Below are 18,589 nucleotides of genomic sequence, written 5' to 3'. Positions count from 1 at the left end.
GCTCCAGTTTTTTTTCCAATGGGGCTCCATGCATGCTCTGGGTGTTAGAGGGAGCTGCCATGGTTGCAGTGGACTGCAGCCTTGCTTTTCCTTCTGCAGGAGAGAATCATGTCTCTCCAAGGCTGTTGGTGAAATCCTCCAAGAAAAAGTCACTATTGTGGAGACGAAGTGACCCAGACATGTTCTTGGGGCCAGCCCTCTTAATAGTCCCCTCCTCTAGGGACACTGGCCGCCCTCGGTGAGCACCTGTCCCCTGCTGAGTCAGGCAGCCGGCCTCCACAGAGCACACAGTGTTTTCTGAATGCCTCCCTCACAGGCGGAGATTATTTTCCTCCTGTTAAGACAGCAACTGGCTTGTTGGTTTCCTAGGAGGAGATTGAGTTTAAATACTTTACCTGGCTGTGGCCGAATAACTTTTTTTTTTTTTTTAAAACTAATTTCTTATTTCTTTTTCTGGTACGAGGGATTGAACCTGGAGTGCGAGTGCCATTGGGTCCTCTGCTCCTGTTCTTGCAGCGCTGGCTGCAGCTGGAGAAGAGTACTACCTGGCATGCCATCAGAAGCCCTGAGATTTCATAAACAGTCTTACCTCTGTTAGCCTCTGACACACAGCTTCCTAATGTCTTGTTCTGCAGGATGTTGATCCAAACATTAAGATTAAGAAACCAAATGCCACAGAAATTAGGAACAAATCCCATCAGTGATTTATCTTGTCCCTGGTACCAAGATGTCCGCTCTGCACATAGGAAGTTAGTCAGTCTGTTTCTAACAGGATAGTAAATGTGGACAATAGAAACCTTGATGCTTGGGTGAGTTGTATGGGAGTCTGGAGAGGTAAGGATTGACTTTTTCTTTTTTTTTTTAAGATTTGTTTATTATGTATACAATGTTCTGCCTGCATGTACACCTGCACACCAGAAGAGGGCACCAGCTCTCATTATACATGGTTGTGAGCCACCATGTGGTTGCTGGGAATTGGACTCAGGACCTCTGAAAGAGCAGCCAGTGCTCTTAACCTCTGAGCCATCTCTCCAGGCCCCCAGGACTGACATTCTTTATGAACCCTGAATCAGATTCCCAGCTCATGATTTGGCCTTTGTGGGCTTACAAAGCATTGGTGATCCTCCAGCTGTTGGTTCTGTTTTTCTGCTCCCTGTTTGCACTGCTCACAGCTGAACAGACAATACCCCCCAGATCCTACAGGTCCTGACTGGAAGGGCTTGTAAGACAGTAGAAGCTTTACATGCTTTTCACTACAGTTAGTCTGACTGCACCTTTATGTCCATGCTCACTGACCTCGCAGGGTGGAAATTGATCTATCCCTGATCCTGCTGGGGGTTGGCCTGGCGTGCTGTGTATTCAGATGCTGAATTCTGTGTCCCAAGATCTGGTTGCAGTCTGGGCAGTCTGGATGTGGGCATTGTCATGATCATTGATCAGTGTTGGGTAATCAGTGTTTCCCAGTTACCTTTGATTGGTTAATAAAGAAACTGAGCAGCCTATAGCTGGGTGAGGAAGGGCAGGGAAGCTGGACTTCCTATCCAGTGAAGGGGTCTCAGTAGGGACCGTGAGGTAGAGAAAGCCGGAAGAAGAGAAAGGAGGAAACAGAGGGAAAGAAAGGATGTGACCATGATTTGCTGGCCATGAGGACTGACCTGGTGGAGCAGAAGCAGCCCAGGCCAGATCAATATGGCAAGTAATTTGGGGCCAGACTAGAGTAGAGGGTTAGAACAGATGAGTGTCTGTCCAGCTTTGGTGCTTTAAGGCTTGTTGAGTAAATCTAATAGGGCTCTGTGTCGATTGTTTGGGAGCAGGAGAGGATGCTTGGAAAAGGCTCCCCCAGACTGTACTTTATTTCAGCATTGTTACCCATTGTGGTAGGCGTGTTATCCCAGCGCAGACAGAAATCCAAACTTAGACAAAAGATCTGGGTGTTAGACAAAGTCCTTGAGCTGGGACAAACAGAGCGGGCATAGAAGAGGCCCTAGTGCAGAATTTACTAATTAAGCGTTAATTAACTAATACTTAATTCTACATGCTCCCCTGCTCCTCTGCGCAAAGCAAGGAAATCATGAGGTCAGTTCCAGCCCCTTTGGTCCTGAGCCATGTTCTAGTTGTTTACACTTGCTTGTCACCAGGTCATTAACTGGTAAAGTGCTTCAGCATGCTTTGTTGTTGGTTTCTTGAAGTTCTCCCGGCTTCTCAACTGGGCTTGACCTGCTTCTGTAGCAGGGTGAGCTGAGACTTACGCATCTCAGGAGACTCAGTGCTGAAGAGCCCACTCTAACACCCAAACTTTGACTGCTGGCTAGGTGCTACCTGGCTGAAATCTTGAACAAAACATTTTCTTTCTTTAGTTTGACTCACTATGTAGCCCAGATAGGCCTTGAACTTGTGAACCCCCTGCCTCAGCCTTCCTTCATCTGGTTTGAAATAACTTTTTAGACACTTGTGGCCAGGTGAAAAAGAGATTACAAGTATTTTTTGCTCAGGATTAAACTGTTAGGTTTGAGTGCTCTCAGCTGGTCCTATTTGCACTCCTCTCCTCTGGAGTCCGCTCTTTGTGTGTCTTGTGGCCCATTTGTGTTCTCTTCCGCCTGCCTGAATGCCACCCATTGATTCTAACTGGATTCAATAAGCGCACCCTTGGGTGTTCACATAAAATTGTAGATGTTGTGATAGTAACCATTCGTCCTCCAAAGTCTGCCCACCTGAGCCTTTCTTTGAAAGAAGTGGCTGGAGGTCTCCATTAGGAAGAATGGTGTCTTTACTCTTTCTCTTCCCAGTGTGGCCACAGAAGCCACTTAGCCTGGGGATTTTATGCTGTGTCTGATTTTGGAGCAGCTAGCTCTCTGCCTTTCTCTCAGCTTCATTCTCATTTGTAAAACTGAGTTGATAGATTTAACCTGGGGGCTGGAGAGTGAAGGCTGGGGTGAGAACTGGAGGGAGTCACTGCCCTCCAGGCCCTGACAGTCCTGACTGGGGCTCACAGGTCCTAAGAATGTCCAGGGCATCTTGTGCTTGCTGTCTCTGAGGACTAATGTACTGACTGATTCTTCTCTGAGAGTGGTGTTGCTCAGTGCTGTGTGAAAACCAAACTGGTAAAACAATAAAAAAGAAACACACACACAAAGTGGAGTGCTGTAGACTTTGCCCCGTTTTATTTGCCCTGCATGGATTCCCTCCCACACGGAGACTGATGAAGTGTCCAAAGCCAAACATTCCATTGTGTCAGGGCTGTAGTTTTCAGTTTCTGAAGCCCTCTCCGCTGGGGTCCTTTTAAATTGCTGGGTCTGGTTTCTGCTGAAGAGCTATTTCCTTTTGTAACCGTCTGGCTGGCCATGAAGTCATCTGCCCTTTCTTGGGAAACCTGGGCTCACGGGAACCGGGCCTGGGTGCAAAGGCTGGTTGCTTCCATCACTAGTTGTGTGTCCTTTATCAAGTCACCACTTGAATGTGGAGCAGGACTGAGTGGTTGTGGTGGGAATTGGAGATGGTGACCAGAGAATGTGCCACATAAGAGACTGCAGGTCCTGCTCTCCCACCAAGGCATATACACACAGGTCCACACACGCAGTGGAGGGTGTGGAACAGCCCCACTCGCCCAGCTTGAGTCCTGCCTTTGAGCTGCACCCCAGCCAACCTTAGCTCCAGTCTGAATGTGTACTAGTCACTTCCTTGAACACTGACCAACCCAGCTGAGCACTGGCTCCAGGCCATATAGAACTGTGGTTGTGACATAACCTCTCAGAAGTGGTTCTTTTCCATCTGTAAAACCGGGTCAGATATAAAATTGCTCCATTAGGGCCGTTAACAGATTGGTGTGTCGGGCATTGTTTTGGGCTCTTGGGCCAAGTGTAAAGTGTCTGCTCACAAAGCTCTGTTGGTGAGATCGCCAGCATATGCTTCATATGGAGAAAGGCATGAAGAAAAGCAAATGGATTTAGGGGTATGGGAAGCATCAGTGACTGGGGCAGAATGCATTTTATAAACCTGAATCTAAGGACTAAGGTCATGGAACTAGTCTGATGGCGCTACACCTGGTCTACATCCCGAGTTCCAGGACAGGCAGGGCTGTGTAGAGACCCTTTCTCAAAACAAACAAACAGCAACAAAAAATAACAAAACCAGAAATACCAGAACAAAATAAAAGCTGAATGTTCAGTGCAGGGATAATTGTGCCGACATACCAGGGCATTACTGGCAGGGAACAGTGAGTGCACAGGCCTTGTCTGAGGAACAATGGAAGCCAGTGTGGTGGCTAAATGGGAAGGGAAAGTAGTCCATGAGGTCAGAGGCACTGGGGAGCCAGATTTGGTAGAGACATTTGGTCTAAGACATTAGACCTTGAAGCAGGAAGACATGGTCAGTTTTAAGTCTCGATCTGGCTATGGGGAATACAGTTGGAATGGGCAAGAGCCAGGGGCTGTTGGTGATATGGACCACTACTGTGAAGAAAGTTTACTGTGTATTTTGAAAGCAGAACCAACGAGAGCTGTTGAAGTGGCCTGTAAAGAGGACACCAGAGTCTTCGGTGTGGAGAAAGCAGGCTTGGGTGGGCTCAGAGTCTTATGTTGATAGCTCTTAGAGTGGGACAGTGATGTGGCACCTAATATCTATCAGTGTGTGTAAATCTGTGGACCTGGATCACTATAGCCAGTATGGCTAGGTGTGGTGGCACAGGTCTGTAATCCTAGGCTGAGGCAGGATTACCATGAGTTTGAGATCTACCTGGCCTACAGGCAAGGCCCTATCTCAAAAAGAAACCTACCCAGAGTCAGTGAGATGACTTAGCAGTTGAGGCACTTTCTGCCAAGATTTGCAAACTGAGTTCGATTCCCAGGACCCACATGGTAGAAGTCGAGAACCTTTAACCTCCACATGTGTGAGATAAACAAACACGATTAAGGGAAAAAGAGGAAGGCCAAGCAGGCATAATGGCACAGGGTTTTAATCTTAGCACTTGGGAGACAGAGATCTCTGTGAGTTTGATGCCAGCCTAGTCTGCATAGTGAGTTCAAAGGACAACCAGAATTACATAGTGAAACCCATCTTGAAACAAACTATAGATAGATAGATAGATAGATAGATAGATAGATAGATAGATAGATAGATAGATAGATAGATAAACCACCAAGATGGATGTAGCAGAGGGGTCTAAACTTTGGGGTCTCCAGCCTTCAAAGGTCAGGAGGGTGAGAAAGAGCCTCTGGGGGCAAAGACAGGATCTGAAGAGTGGTGTATGGGCCAAAAAACAGCTCTTTAGAAAGAAGCTTTGGGCAGTCAGGTGCTGCTGAGGGACTGAGATTCAGCATCTCAAGTCTGGCAGCTATGGGCTCCTTGGCAAGCTTGGCTAAGTGGAATCAGGCCTGATTGAAGCCAGATGGTGAGTGTGGTCCAGGCAGGGCCTGCACCAGCTTTGGGTACTAGGTTAAGTGCTCCTTGCTTTTAGGCTGATAATGCAGCCTCCCTCGAGGTTTACCTCAGTAAACTCTTGGGTTGGATCATGCTAAGATGAAGGTACCCTGTGAACCACAAGTGTCATATTTTTTCTGTCTTTTGAGATAGTCTCAGGCTGGCCTTGAAACTCACAGAAATCCAATTATTATGTGTTCAACGTCCTGCCTACATGTGTGCCTGCAGGTCAGAAGATGGCACCATTATAGATGGTTGTGGGTGCTGGCAATTGAACTCAGGGCCTTTGGAAGACCAGCCAGTGCTCTTAACCTGAGCCAACTCTCTAGCCCTCTTCCATCTGTCTGTCTGTCTATATCTATCTATCTATCTATCTATCTATCTATCTATCTATCTATCTATCTATCTATGGAAAATTTTGGGACAGGCTCATCATATAACCATAAAACTTGCCATGTGGGCCAGGCTGGCCAGAAGCTTATAGAGATCCACCCCCCACACACACCCAGCCTCGTGTCTAAATTTTACTCAGTTTATCAGAAGTGATATTGTCCCGTTATGTAATGCATATTAAAGATTTTAAAGTATGGAGCTAGAGAGATGACCCAGTGGTTAATTGTTGCTTTTGCAGAGAACCCACATGGAGGCTCACAATAGCCTGTAACTCCAGTTCCAGGGGATCTAATCCTCTTTTCTGGCCTCCACAGGCACCAGGCACACAGATGGTAGATACATATATGCAGGTACTGATAAAATAAAATAAATAAAAATTGTTGTTTTTTTTTTTAATCATTAGAGATTATAACTACACTATTTTACACTCTGAATTAAGTGGAAAATCTGGTGTACATTTGGCACTTAATAGTGTGACCCCAGCTTGAGAGGTACACAGAGCTAGTGCAGAGGGGGGTGTCCAGAGGACTCCCCAATACTGGGCCAGTGCAGACACCCTGAGAGCTGAATGTGTTTTAGTGGGAAGGGGTTTCGGGGGAACATTTCCCTGACAGGTAAGACAAATTTGTCCCTTTAGGAGGCATCTTCTCTTCCTTCTTTGCCTCTATTACTCTTTTCATCCTCTTCCTCCCTGTTTCTTCTGCCCTATTTTTCCTTGCTCTAATCCAACCCATGTTTTCTACAGTCCACAGCATAGCAGGACTGCTCTCCGTGCACTGGTCTTGCCACAGCATTTCAGCCTCTGTGGTTTGCTCTTGCCTCTGCCCACCAGCACAGCTGGCCTGCTCACCTCTGGGCTCCAAGACGGAGGACATCTGCAAAATGGCTGCAAAAATGGCTGCAAAAGCCATTTTTCCACAAATGGTGTTCTTCAGCTCTCTCCCTTCTTAGGGAAGCAGAATAGACATGGGAGATGCTGATGAAGCCTAGACTTTCTTAGAGGAGTCAGGCCGGATCCTGTGCCCTGTGGTGACCCACTTAATTAGAGTGGAATGTTTTCTCTCACTGTGGGAGGAACAAAGAAGGGAGCAATGTCTTGTGAGAAAAAGAACAGAAAACAGTCTTTCCCACATTTGTAGTGAAAGGCACATGGCCTCAGCCCCTTAGAGCGTCTCTCTTGCTCCCCTAAAGTATAGTTTTGGCTTTTTAATTTAGCCCATATATAGTTCAACTTTTCTTTTTAGATTTGCTTTCATACTTTTGTAAAAGGCATCAACTCAGAGAGAGCTGCCTGCCTCTGCTTCCCAAACACTGTGATTAAAGGCATGCCACACCGCCCAACAAGGGTGACTTTATCAGTCTCCACCTCTTTTTTTTTTTTTTTTAAACAGGCTCTCAAAATCTGGAGCTCACCATAGCAGCTAGACTAGCTGACTAGCAGGCCCTGGGTTCTGACCATCTCTGCCCCCAGGGCCATGGTATAGGCTTGTAGCACTGTGTCCAGATTTTACCTAGGTGCTAGGGATCAGAACTCAGGTCCTCAGTTTAGCCAGTGAACCATCTCTCAAGTTCATTGTTTTAGTTTTTATTTTCTGATTTCGGATCTCATACTCTCTAGCCTAGGTTTACCTGGGACTCACCCTGTGGTCTAGACAGACTTCTAACTGATGAACATCCAACCGCAGCCTATCTGGTGCTAGGATCGCAGGCAGAAGCTCCCAGAGCAAACCTTTGGCTCTAATCATCCTTGCCTTTCACATAGACCCCTGTCCCTTCTGTCTCCCTTGTCCCTGCCCAGATTTCATAAAAGTAGGCTGGGACTGGTGAGATAGTTCAGCAAGTAAAGGCTCTTGCTTTAGGTGCCTGAGGACTGGTCTCCGATACCAACATGGTAGAAAGCGAGAACCAATTCCTGAGAGATAGCCTCTGCCTTTCACATGTGCACCCTGACAAGCACCTGCACATAGTGAATGCTAAACTTTAAAATTCTATCCACTTATCTATTGAAACAAAATCGTACTATATATTTAGCCTTGGCTGTCCTGGAACTTGCTATATAGACCAGGCTGGCTCACCTGTTTCTGACACCTGAGTCCTGCAGCTAAAGGTGTGCGTCAGCCTGCCAAGTTTATTATGTGTATGGGTGTCTTGGCTGTGTGTGTGTGTGTGTGTGTGTGTGTGTGTGTTGTATATTATGTGCACACCTATTGCCCGTGGAGACCAGAAGAGAACATCAGATCTCCTGGGACTGGAGTTACAGACAGTTGGAACCTATCATGTGGGTGCTGGGAATTGAACCTGGGCACTTAGGAAAAGCAGGCAGTGCTTTAACAGCAGAATCATTGTTTCTCCAGCACCTCCTCTGGCTTCCCAGGACACAGTACATGCAGGCAAAACACATAAAAAAGTTAAAAATAATAAAGTAGGCTATCTGAGGCCCTTCCATGCTCTTACCTCCTTTGGAATGACTTTTTCACCATCATACTCCTGGCTTCTACCACAACTTCCTGCCAGAGGCTCTGCAAGCACATACATTGTGAGGTTAAAGGTCATCAACAGCCAGTGAAGCTGCTGCCCTCCCTCAGGTGCATTCACCTGGAGGGACTGGTTTTACTCAAAGGACCATCCTGTCCAAAACATCAGCCTTCCTTCCTCCTGTGGTTCCTTTTTCTCTGGCTTTGTTATTCTTCAGACCAGGGAGTCTATGTGATATCATTTTCATTTGCCTTTTGAGACACGGTTGCCCTGTGTAGGCTGTATTCCTTCTAGATTCGTTCTGCCTTAGAAGTCTTTTTACTTTATCTGTAAGTGAAATCAGGACCCCAAGGAAGAGCCAGAGTTGCTTCCTGCCTCAGCCCCCACACACTGGTGTCATAGGCATGCTTGGCCATGCCCTGTGTTCACATGGTATAGCCTAATAGAGCATGTGGTATTTGGGTTTGGCAGATGATCTTGTACATGGATTTGGACCCAGAGAAAGGAATCCATTTCACTTAACAGAGCACAGTGTCACCTGTCACCAAAGACTTCTGCAGGAGAGGGCACAGCACACCCAGGTGATCCTTAGTCACCTGTCCTGTGTTTATGTCCCTTTTTGTCTTTGTCCTGGGTCTACTCAGAGCAGTGTCAGAGCTTCAGTGTTTGTTGCTCTAGCCATAGAAGTTGGTGACACGATCAAGGTTCTGGGCATCTTTATTTAAAAAAATAAAATTAAAATAAAATAAAAAAAGTAATTTGGTCTTTGTCAGAGGCCAGAATCTCCAGGCTGATGCTTCCGTGTGAGGCACAGCAGTGTAGGCCCGTGTGGTCTCTGGAGGAGACCTGTTCTCCTTGGAGTACACTCTTTGGGAGAGTTGTAACTGGGCTCAGTTACCAGAGCCCGCCTGCAGAGTGGAGCAGTTCTTGAGTGGGGAATGAGGATTGAAAGAAAATTTTTAAACCAACACAGGACACGTGGGGTCTGTTCAAGAGGGCTGCCAGTAGAAACTCGAGCATGGGTTTATTCCACAATCCCTTTTTATAGTCAGAGCAAAGCACCTCAGTACAATGAAGGGATTCTAGAAGTCAAACTTGTTTACCTCGACCATTTGTCTTCTGTGATCCTCACACAAACAAAAGGAAACGAACTTGACAAAACATCCTGCCTATCTCTGACTCCAGGTGAAGGCTAGGGTGAAAACATGTTTTTTGCGGAGAGCTCAATAACAAAGCAGCCTGACAAACAAGCGGCTCTCCACAGGTCTACTTTTTTTATATTTTTAAAATTGAAATAACTTAATAGCTGTGGAGCAGAAGAGTGTGCCTGTCTTAGGTTGTCTCTCTTGAAAGATACATTTTTATTTTTTACCCAGCATTAGTACATGAATTCCATCATTCATGCCCTGTCTTAGGTAATAAGATTTATAAGCCAAGTCCTATAACACTCCATAAAAGTGACTTCAAAGATGACCCCTTATCAAAATACCAAGCCTGAGAAACATTCACAGGAACCATAATAAAAGGCTCAACGTGGTAAATATATATATTCAAAACAGACAGGCAAAACACTTTGCTATTTGTTGAATCCGATTTTTATGATAACAGAGGCTTTGTTGAATTAATCATTAGTTTTCTTACTGGAAAAACTGAGAAACTGCCTTTTTTTTTCTCCAGTGATTTTAGCTGTTGCTTGACACTGCTCAGCAAATTCTGACTTCCATAACAAATGATCTTCTGCTAAACATTCTCTTGCTAATTTCTTCCAGTCCCCTGAGCAGACAGCCTCCTTAGACAAGGACTTTAACAGAGTTTGAGAGAAAGGTGCTGTAGGACCATATTGAGAAAATGCAGTTTTCAATTCTTTTAATTGTTTAAAAGTATAGGAGCATGGATTCTCACCATATTACCCTGTCCATCAGGTTGCTCTAGAACTGGAAAACCATAAAACTCAGTTATATAGTCTTCTTTCTGCCTAGCTTGTTCTTTCTCCAACTCTGCAACCTCATCAGGATCTAAGTTATCCTCAAAGTCTTCTCCTAACAAATTATTATTAGGAGGGACATACAACTCTTCTGGAGAAGCTGATGGTTTAATCTCTTTTTGTCTTGAATCCTCCCATTTTTCTTTCCTTTTCCTCTCTAACCCTGAAAGTTTTACTTTCTCAGTTCCATGCTGTATATACAGACGATTTCTAATTAAATTCCATACGAAAAAAACATGAGGCTACTGCCTTGTCCCATTTTTATTTTCAAATTTTACTCACCGTGCCCTTTTCTCTTTACTTTTGTAAGACCTGGGGTCTCACAGCTCAGGAGTTCAAGATCGCGCCCTTCCCAGAAACCCCCACAGACTAAGACTCGTTGCAAAAGCAAGAGGTTTATTAACCATTGCACAATGGGGTCACCCCTGCCGGTCAGCAAAGAGTGGCACTGGGAGACAAAGGCCTTTTGGTTTTTAAAAGAAAAATTGCGGGAGATTTGAAGTTGCAGTCTTGGCAATTTAGGATTGGATGAGGAAGCTATAAAGTAAGATAATTGGTTAGTCTTAGGTGCTCAAGCTTGGCCAGTCCTGCCAAGTGTGGATGCAGCTGCAATTGAAGGTGGGGGTGGTTAGCTCATCCTTGAAGATTAGGGGCTACAGACTTTTGGCTGGAGGTCAAAAGCTACTCAGAAGAAGACTAGATTTGTTGCTAAGAAACGCTATCTCAAAGACAAGGGTCTGGTCTTTTTGCCGAGTGAAGGTCATTGCTTGCTTGCCTTTTTTTATATCTGTCCTCACAGATAGGGTCACATTCCTTCATTCTCTGGAAAGGTACTAAGAGGCTTTAGCTTAATCTGGACCTAAAACTCAAAACTATAGGCTTCAGAAGACATATAGGTTACAAAGTTAGCCTAACCCTTTCACTTTATGATCCGAGCTGGCCAGCAGTGTCCTTCACTGCTTCCCTGAATCTCAGGGTCCCTGTTCAGGCACCATACTGCCGGAGCCCGCCAGCAGAGTGGAACAGTTCTTGAGTGGGGAGTGAGGATTGAAAGAAAATTTTAAAACCAACACACTACACATGGGATCTGTTCAAGAGGGCTGCCAGTAGAAACTTGCGCACGGGTTTATTTCACAATCCTTTTTTATAGTCAGAGCAAAGCACCTCAATCCAATGAAAGGGTTCTAGAAGTCAAACTTGTTTACCTCGACCACTTGTCTGTGTGATCTTTACTCAAACAAAAGGAAATGAACCTGGCAAAACGTCCTGCCTGTTACTGTCTCCAAGGTGAAAACATGTTTTTCGCTGAGAGCTCAATAACAAAGCAGCCTGCCAATTGTCTCTCCACACTCAGTTTCTCAGAACAAGCCTGGGAACACATAGATTGGAAAGCTGTGTCAGAGCCAGTGGATGGACTGACTACCCTGGTGCGTGCCCCTCTCCAGTTGTTGGCAGAGTAGTCTCCCTTCTCGCTGTCCTGAGCACTGTGTGATGGCCAGCACCGCTTCAGCAGGACAGCCCGGCTTTGCCTCTCATTCTGTGACCTGATTGGTGACCCTCTGCTGCCTTCCCTGCCTAGCAGGATGGCTAGAGTAGCAGGTTTCGTTCTTGTAGTGCTAGTGGTGTGGCTCAGAGAGTGACCGGCTCTTAGATAAAGGCCTTCCCAGTGGCTCATCTCAAGTGTACTGCATTGGCTGGTCATGTCTGGCTAGGACAGAGTTTACTCAGAGGTAGCTCCTCATGCCCAGGTTCATGTGTAGGCACTGGCAGGTGACTTCTCTTGTAGCCGAAGAGAAGGAAGCTCACATTCCATTGGTGTATCAGGACTTCTTGCCTCTGTCTGTGTCCTTTGACCTTTGCGATAAGAAAGTAAGAATCTACCTGATGAATATTTATTTCTCTCTTTTTAAGAAAAGTTTTATTTCTTTATTTATTATGTAAACAGTATTCTGCCTGTATGTAGGCCAGCACACCAGAAGAGGGCACCAGATTTCATTATAGATGGTTGTGAGCCACCATGTGGTTGCTGGGAATTGGACTCAGGACCTCTGGAAGAGCAGCCAGTGCTCCTAACCTCTGAGCCATCTCTCCAGCCCATGAAATGAGAATTTCTTAAAATAGCACAAGACTTATCAGCCAAGCCTTGGCAGTGGTCTGTCCCTGTCTTTAGGTGTGACCAATGCTCTTGAGTGGCCTGCCACCCTTTGCTGCCCCCAGTATGTCCTTGCATATAAAACTCAGCGTCTTTGGATGGGGCAGGTGCTGACTTTCAATCCTGTTTGAAAGTGTTTATATTTCACAGATGCTAAATATGTGTTAAGATGGAGAAACTGGAATCAGCAGTGGTAAACTTAGTAAAGAAAGAGGCTGAGACTGGCTCAGCAGTTAACACATGCTGCTCAGTCATGAAGACCAGAGTTCAAATCTCAGCACCCACATTAGGCAGCTCACAAACATCAGTAACTCCTGCTGCAAGGGATCTGATGCCTTCTGGACTCCGTGGGCACCCGCACATGCCTGCACTTATGCTCAGATACACCTGCATACTCACAAGTAAAGTAGAGGCTGCTTGTGAGAAATCTCAAGGAATCAGCTTTAAGCTAGTGTAAGATGTTATGTTTGCCATTGAAATGACACTGTGTTAAAGGAATTCCTAGAATTAATATCATTCTGTCAGGAACTGTGTTTTGTATAGGATCTGCATGTTTGTCGGGAACATTCTAGTTACTTACCATTGCTGTATGTTTTCTATTCATTGGCTGTTTCTTGGGGCACAGCTGTATTCCAGCTAGGGCGGAAGGTTTAACTGCCTCTTCAGGTACCCCAGAGACTTAATGGTGCCTCCTGACCACGGTATATTATATGGCCTAAAATGAGTGGCCATGTTTGTACTTAAATACAGCTTTAGATAGTATAATTTTGTATTGTTTGTAAGAGATGCAAATTAGGAAAGATGAAAAGGAACCTTCTAGAAACAGCCCTTAAGAAAGCTGCCCTGAGCTCAGCACTTGGGAGACAGAGGCAGGTGGATCTCTGTGAGTTCAAGACCAGCCTGATCTACAAAACAAGTCCAGGACAGCCAGGCTTGATACACAGAGAAACCCTGTGTCTCAAAAAACCAAATAGATATAGATATAGATATAGATGAAAGAAAGAAAGAGAAAAGCAAGCAAGCAAGCTGGGCTGATTGTATGGCTCTCAGCCAGTGGTTGAATAGGAAGATCACTTCAGAGTGATCAGCCTGTCCATTTGCTACACACTGATTCTCTCTCAGGTGAGCCAGTGGGGCTTTAGATGGTTAGGATGGCACTGGCTAGCTTGAACTGCCTTCTTTCTTGTAGAGCATGGCCATTCTCAGGGTATTTGCACACAGTGGTGAGCAGGGGCCCCTTCTGAGGAAGTGTCACTGTGGCTGCAGGTTGGAATGCTTTGCACCTGCTGACCTTTGGACCCCTTATCCCATAACTCCCACTTCCCTGAATTCCTTACCCCCCAGCCTCCTTTGCTAGTGCTGGCATTGTGGGTATGTGCCAAGATACCTGGCTCTCTTACGTCTTAGAAGCAGGGTCTCCAGCCTGGGCACAATTGACTTTGGGAGCTGTTCCTAGCTATAGGGTCTGCCCTATACAGCCCCTTAGCAGTACCCCAGTCTCCTCCCAAGAGCAGCCCCCACCTTACCCTTCCACTGTAGTCACAACCAAATCACCTATGCCTGAGAGACACTCTTTAGAGAAGTACTTGCTGAGTACACAGTCCCTTTCTCTCCAGGAGCTAGCTGTTCTGGTCCTCAGAGAAAGGGACAAACACAGAGCCTAGAGTTGAGCCTCAGCTCTGTGCATGCCCCCACTCCTCATGCAGGTATGTGGAGTTCCTGGTGCTAGCCTAGTACAGCAGGCCGGCCCAGGCTGTGAATCTCCAATGGCAGAAATTGAAGTCCTTAGGACAACTGTACTGGATGATAGTCTCAACCTGCTGGTCCTCAGGCTCGCTCCTTATGTATGTTTGTATTTTTTATTATTAATATTATTTAATTTTGGTTTTTCAAGATAAGGTTTCGCTGTGTAGCCTTGGCTGTCCTGGACTCACGGACAGGATAGCATTGTAGACCAAGCTGGCCTTGAACTCACAGCAATCCACCTGCCTCTGCCTCCCTGAATGCTGGGATTACAGGCATGCACCACAATGCACGATCTCAGGCTCTTTCTTAACCTTTCTCTACAATGGTGGTTTTGTGATAATCAAGTCTGTGGGTACTCTTCTCTCTGATTCACCCTCAGATTCCCTGGGTCCACCTTGGAGACAAACAGCAGGCTTCTCTTTACTCTTTCCCCAAATGCTGGCCACAGAAAGCTCATGTATCAGTACACAACTAGATTATGAACTAGTTGACCATGAGCCTGTGAAGGGATGAAAAAGGGAGAGTTAACCTCCTAGGAGCACATGTTCAGTGCACTGGTGGGATCAGAGGCTTTGCAGAGAGGAGGCGACTGGGTGTGCAGGGCTGAGGACTGGTAGCCCAGTCCTGTTCTAGTGCAGAACAGGAACAATAGATTAGAGGTTTGAGAAAGGCAGGCTCAGACGTGGTCCTCTGAGCAGCGGAGTGGGAAATGACTTGGTTATGTGCATGTTGAGAACGTTGGAGTGGTTGGAGTGACTTGGAAGGACAGAACAGGTGAACCCAGCCTGATGAGGTCCAGGACTACTGCTGTGCTCATGGGGCCAAGGGGAAATGGACCCGCAGAGGGAGCCAGGTCCCCAAACCTTAAGGTCTAGTTGAAGGACACAGGGTCCATGTGCCTGGCTAGAGAGAGGACACTGCCCTTGGCCTGGAAAAAAAAATAGAGACTTAAGGTTTTATTTGAGAGAGATTTTTTTCCACTTTTATATACATTTTTTTCCTCTAGGAAATAGACAGACGATTGGAAAAAAAACTGAAGATCACACAAAAGGAGAGGTAAGGCTGCTGTCTGGCGTGAGGGCTCAAGCTCTCTGCCGCTGGAGAGCTGGGCAGGCAGGGTTCTCCAGCTGGCTGGTAGTGTTAGCATAGGCTCCTGGGCAGCTGGCTCTTGCCTCCCAGTAGGTGACCAGAAAAAACACTGCACTGAGGCTTCCGGGTGAGGCTTAGTGTCTCCAGCCTCAGGGGCCTGTGTGAAGTCATCTGAAGCGAAGAGGGAAGGTGACAAGTTGCAAGGTTTTGGCTTAGGCGTGGCTGTGTCCCAGTGGCTCTGAGGTGTGAGGTAGTTGTTTTTCCCTCTGGATATCGATGTCTTTTGTGACATGAAGGGTTTGGACAGATGATATCTCTGTGACTTGGAGACTTGGCAGTTTAGGGTATTATTAATGAGGGTATCTTGGAAGGAAGGATTCTAGGACATTCTTGAGAGACCTTTGATTGTTTTCTCACCATCGTGCAGCATGGGACATGGGATTCAGAGTGGGTGACTTTGGGCTTAGATAACCCAGGGATAAGCAAACAGAGAAGAACTGGCTGCATTCACTCCCCCAGGGGATCCTGGGAGTCTCTTGCCCCACACTGGCTTTCCAGACTACCTATGGTTGTGATCAGACTGCTGGCTCCTTTACTCTTCCCAGGAACTGCTCCCCATGGTCACAGGTCCCTTTACACGCTGTCCACACTCAGCCTGGACCCTTGCACCTGACCCAGAGCACGCAGTTTCCACCCTTCCTGACAGTCCAGGCTCTGGCAGAGGTCTCTGTGGTTGTGAGCAAGAACTGGTTGACAGGTCTGGGGCAGCCCTGGTGGCTGGTGTAGATGTTACCTTGCTTCCATCCTCCAGTTTGGGTTCTGTTTCTTCCCTCCCTGTATTGTTGGTCCTCTTTGTGTTTGGGGAATTTTACCTCTGCTTGTGGCCACCTGGCATTGATGTACACATCTACTGGCCTTGGACAAGCCTTCTTTGGAGCGTTGCCAAGCACTGTTTCTATGCCCAGCCTTCGCCCTAGCCCCGCCGCCACTGCCCAGCAGAGCAGAGAGCCCTGGTAAGATTTTTCTTCTCAGAGGCTCTCATGTGGCAGTGACGTGCTGGTCTGGTGCAGCCTGTCTCTGAGAGGTACAGGTCACTTGCCAGAAGGCAGAGAGAGTTTGGTAAATCCTGTCTTGCTTGTTGCCGGGTAGAGTGGCATAGCAGGTGTCTGTGTATTGTATTTTGAGCACACGCTGTGGGAGACCTGGACTGAGGGGCTCCCAGATCATCAGCCTCTCATACTCTGGTCTGTGTAGGGAAACTGGGGTTTTCATCAAAGTCGTTGCATTATGGTGTGGCCAGGTGGTGCTTGCTGGCCCTGCCATGCACACGGATTGGAAGCCTCAGGACCACAGGTTGACGAGCTGGCCCCTGCAGGGTTAGACCTGTGGAGCAGTTCTGTACCCTACAGAGCTGGTGGCAAGGCTGCTGTCCTGCTTGAGGAGTGGGAGTGCAGTTGTCCGGTCATGGGCCAGGTGAACAGTAGGAAGGGAGAAGACAGTGATGAGGAGGGTGTGGGACTTGGATGGGTCTTCTGGACATTGTGGGATTTGTGAAGCTGTATTTGCTCTTTGTCAGCAGGAAATCCAAATCTCCTCCCAAAGTGCCCATTGTGATTCAAGACGATAGCCTTCCCACGGGCCCCCCTCCACAGATCCGCATCCTCAAGAGGCCCACCAGCAACGGTGTGGTCAGCAGCCCCAACTCCACCAGCAGGCCAGCCCTTCCTGTCAAGTCCCTCGCACAGCGGGAGGCAGAGTACGCAGAGGCCCGGAGACGGATCCTGGGCAGTGCCAGCCCTGAGGAGGAACAGGAGAAACCCATCCTCGACAGGTGAGTGTACATGCCGGCAGTGGCAGGGGAGGAGCTGGTAGAATCTGCATGCGCACTGGCTTGCTGGGCACCTTATGTGGGTTCTGGGAAAGAACTGAGGTCCTCAGATTGAGGGTCAAGCTCCATAAGCACTAGCGGAGCGCTCTCCAGCCTAGGGTGCTGTCAGGTGTCAGTGGGCACCACAGTGTTCAGGCTGCGCAGACCTGAGAGGATGGGCCTTGAGTCATCCTCTGCCAGCAGCATGCATTTCAGCTATTTACCCTGATGCCTGATCTCAGAAGTAGGGTAGGGGCTGATTCTGCCTTGCCAGCCAGCATTGAATGCTTTCTTACCAGTGAGCAAGTGGCCATAAGGGGCTGAATTCTACCCAGGACTCCAGACAAGCCCAGTATGGTTGCCTGGGTCGCTAGGAGCCCTGTGTGAGTTTTTGATGAAATTTTAATGTTTTCACTTGTATCTTTTTTTAATTAAAAAATTTAGATTTGTATTATGTGTGTTTCTTTCTGATAACACAGTAATTATTAAACATGCCTTTGGAGCCAGGCAGTGGTGGTACACTCCTTTAAACCTAGCACTTGGAAGTCAGAGGCAGGCAGATCTCTGTTTCAGGCCAGCCTGGTCTACAGAGCAGGTTGTCCAGGACAGCCAAAGCTACACAGAAAAACCGTGTCTCAAAACCAAAAAACTAGCCCCAAACCAACCAACCAACCAAACAAAACCACCTGGAGACATGGCTCAATCAGTAGATTGCTGGCTGCACAGTCATGAGGACCTGAGTCTGGGTCCCCAGCATCCATTCACAGGCTGGGCACAAGCTGCTGAGATGGCTCAGCTGCTGAGTGCGCTTGCTGCCAACCCTGACTGCCAAGTGCAGTCTTGGGAACCGTGTCTCACAGTGGAGAGAACCAGCTCCGGCAGGTTGTCCTCTGACCTCCGTACCTGTGCTTGCTGGTGCACATCTCACATGCACAATAAGTTTGAAAAAAAATTAAAAGAAAATACGGATGGGCTGGAGAGATGGCTCAGAGCTTAAGAGCACTGCCTGCTCTCCCAAAGATCCTGAGTTCAGTTCACAGCAACTACTTGGTAGCTCACAACCATCTATAATGAGATCTGATGCCCTCTTCTGGTGTGCAGACAGAGTATTGTATGATAAATCTTAAAAAAAAAAAAAAAAAAAAAAAAAAGGAAAATGTAGTTGGAGATTGAGGAAGACACCAAATGTTGACACACAAAAATCCTATTTTTGACACAGGGTCTCATTTAGCTTAGGCTAGCCTCAAACTCACTATTGTAGAATTACCTTGAATGCTGATCCTCCTGTCTCTGCCTCCGACTGCTGGGATTACAGGTGTGCACCCCCTCACCTGGTTTACATAGAACTGGAGTCAAATATATGGCTTCCTACATGCCGGGCATCCTCTCTGCTAAGGCACATGTCCAGTTTATACATTTCGTCTTTTGAGACACTTTCGCCCTGTAGCCTAGGCTGATCTGAGTCCTC

The 18,589-nt window shown here is 47.0% G+C and overlaps 1 protein-coding gene across 6 annotated transcripts in view; it reads left to right on the top strand.

The window, feature by feature from the left end:
• Szrd1 (SUZ RNA binding domain containing 1) overlaps nt 1-18,589 on the top strand; it is a 28,436-nt gene that overhangs the window by 5,531 nt on the left and 4,316 nt on the right. The window contains exons 1-3 of one of the 6 annotated variants that reach the window (XM_055611320.1): nt 1,582-1,692; nt 15,172-15,221; nt 16,834-17,085. In XM_055611320.1, coding sequence (XP_055467295.1) covers nt 1,690-1,692; nt 15,172-15,221; nt 16,834-17,085 — 305 coding nt within the window. In that variant the 5' untranslated portion in view covers nt 1,582-1,689. Of the gene's footprint in view, nt 1-1,581; nt 1,693-15,171; nt 15,222-16,830; nt 17,086-18,589 lie in introns of those variants that run through there. The other 5 variants (XM_055611319.1, XM_055611318.1, XM_055611316.1 and 2 more) reach the window with 5 other exon arrangements.

This window comes from Psammomys obesus, unplaced genomic scaffold (assembly GCF_907164565.1).
Source record: "Psammomys obesus unplaced genomic scaffold, mPsaObe1.curated_primary_1811, whole genome shotgun sequence".
Taxonomy (NCBI): domain Eukaryota; kingdom Metazoa; phylum Chordata; class Mammalia; order Rodentia; family Muridae; genus Psammomys; species Psammomys obesus.
This window is presented reverse-complemented; position numbering and strand designations above follow the sequence as displayed.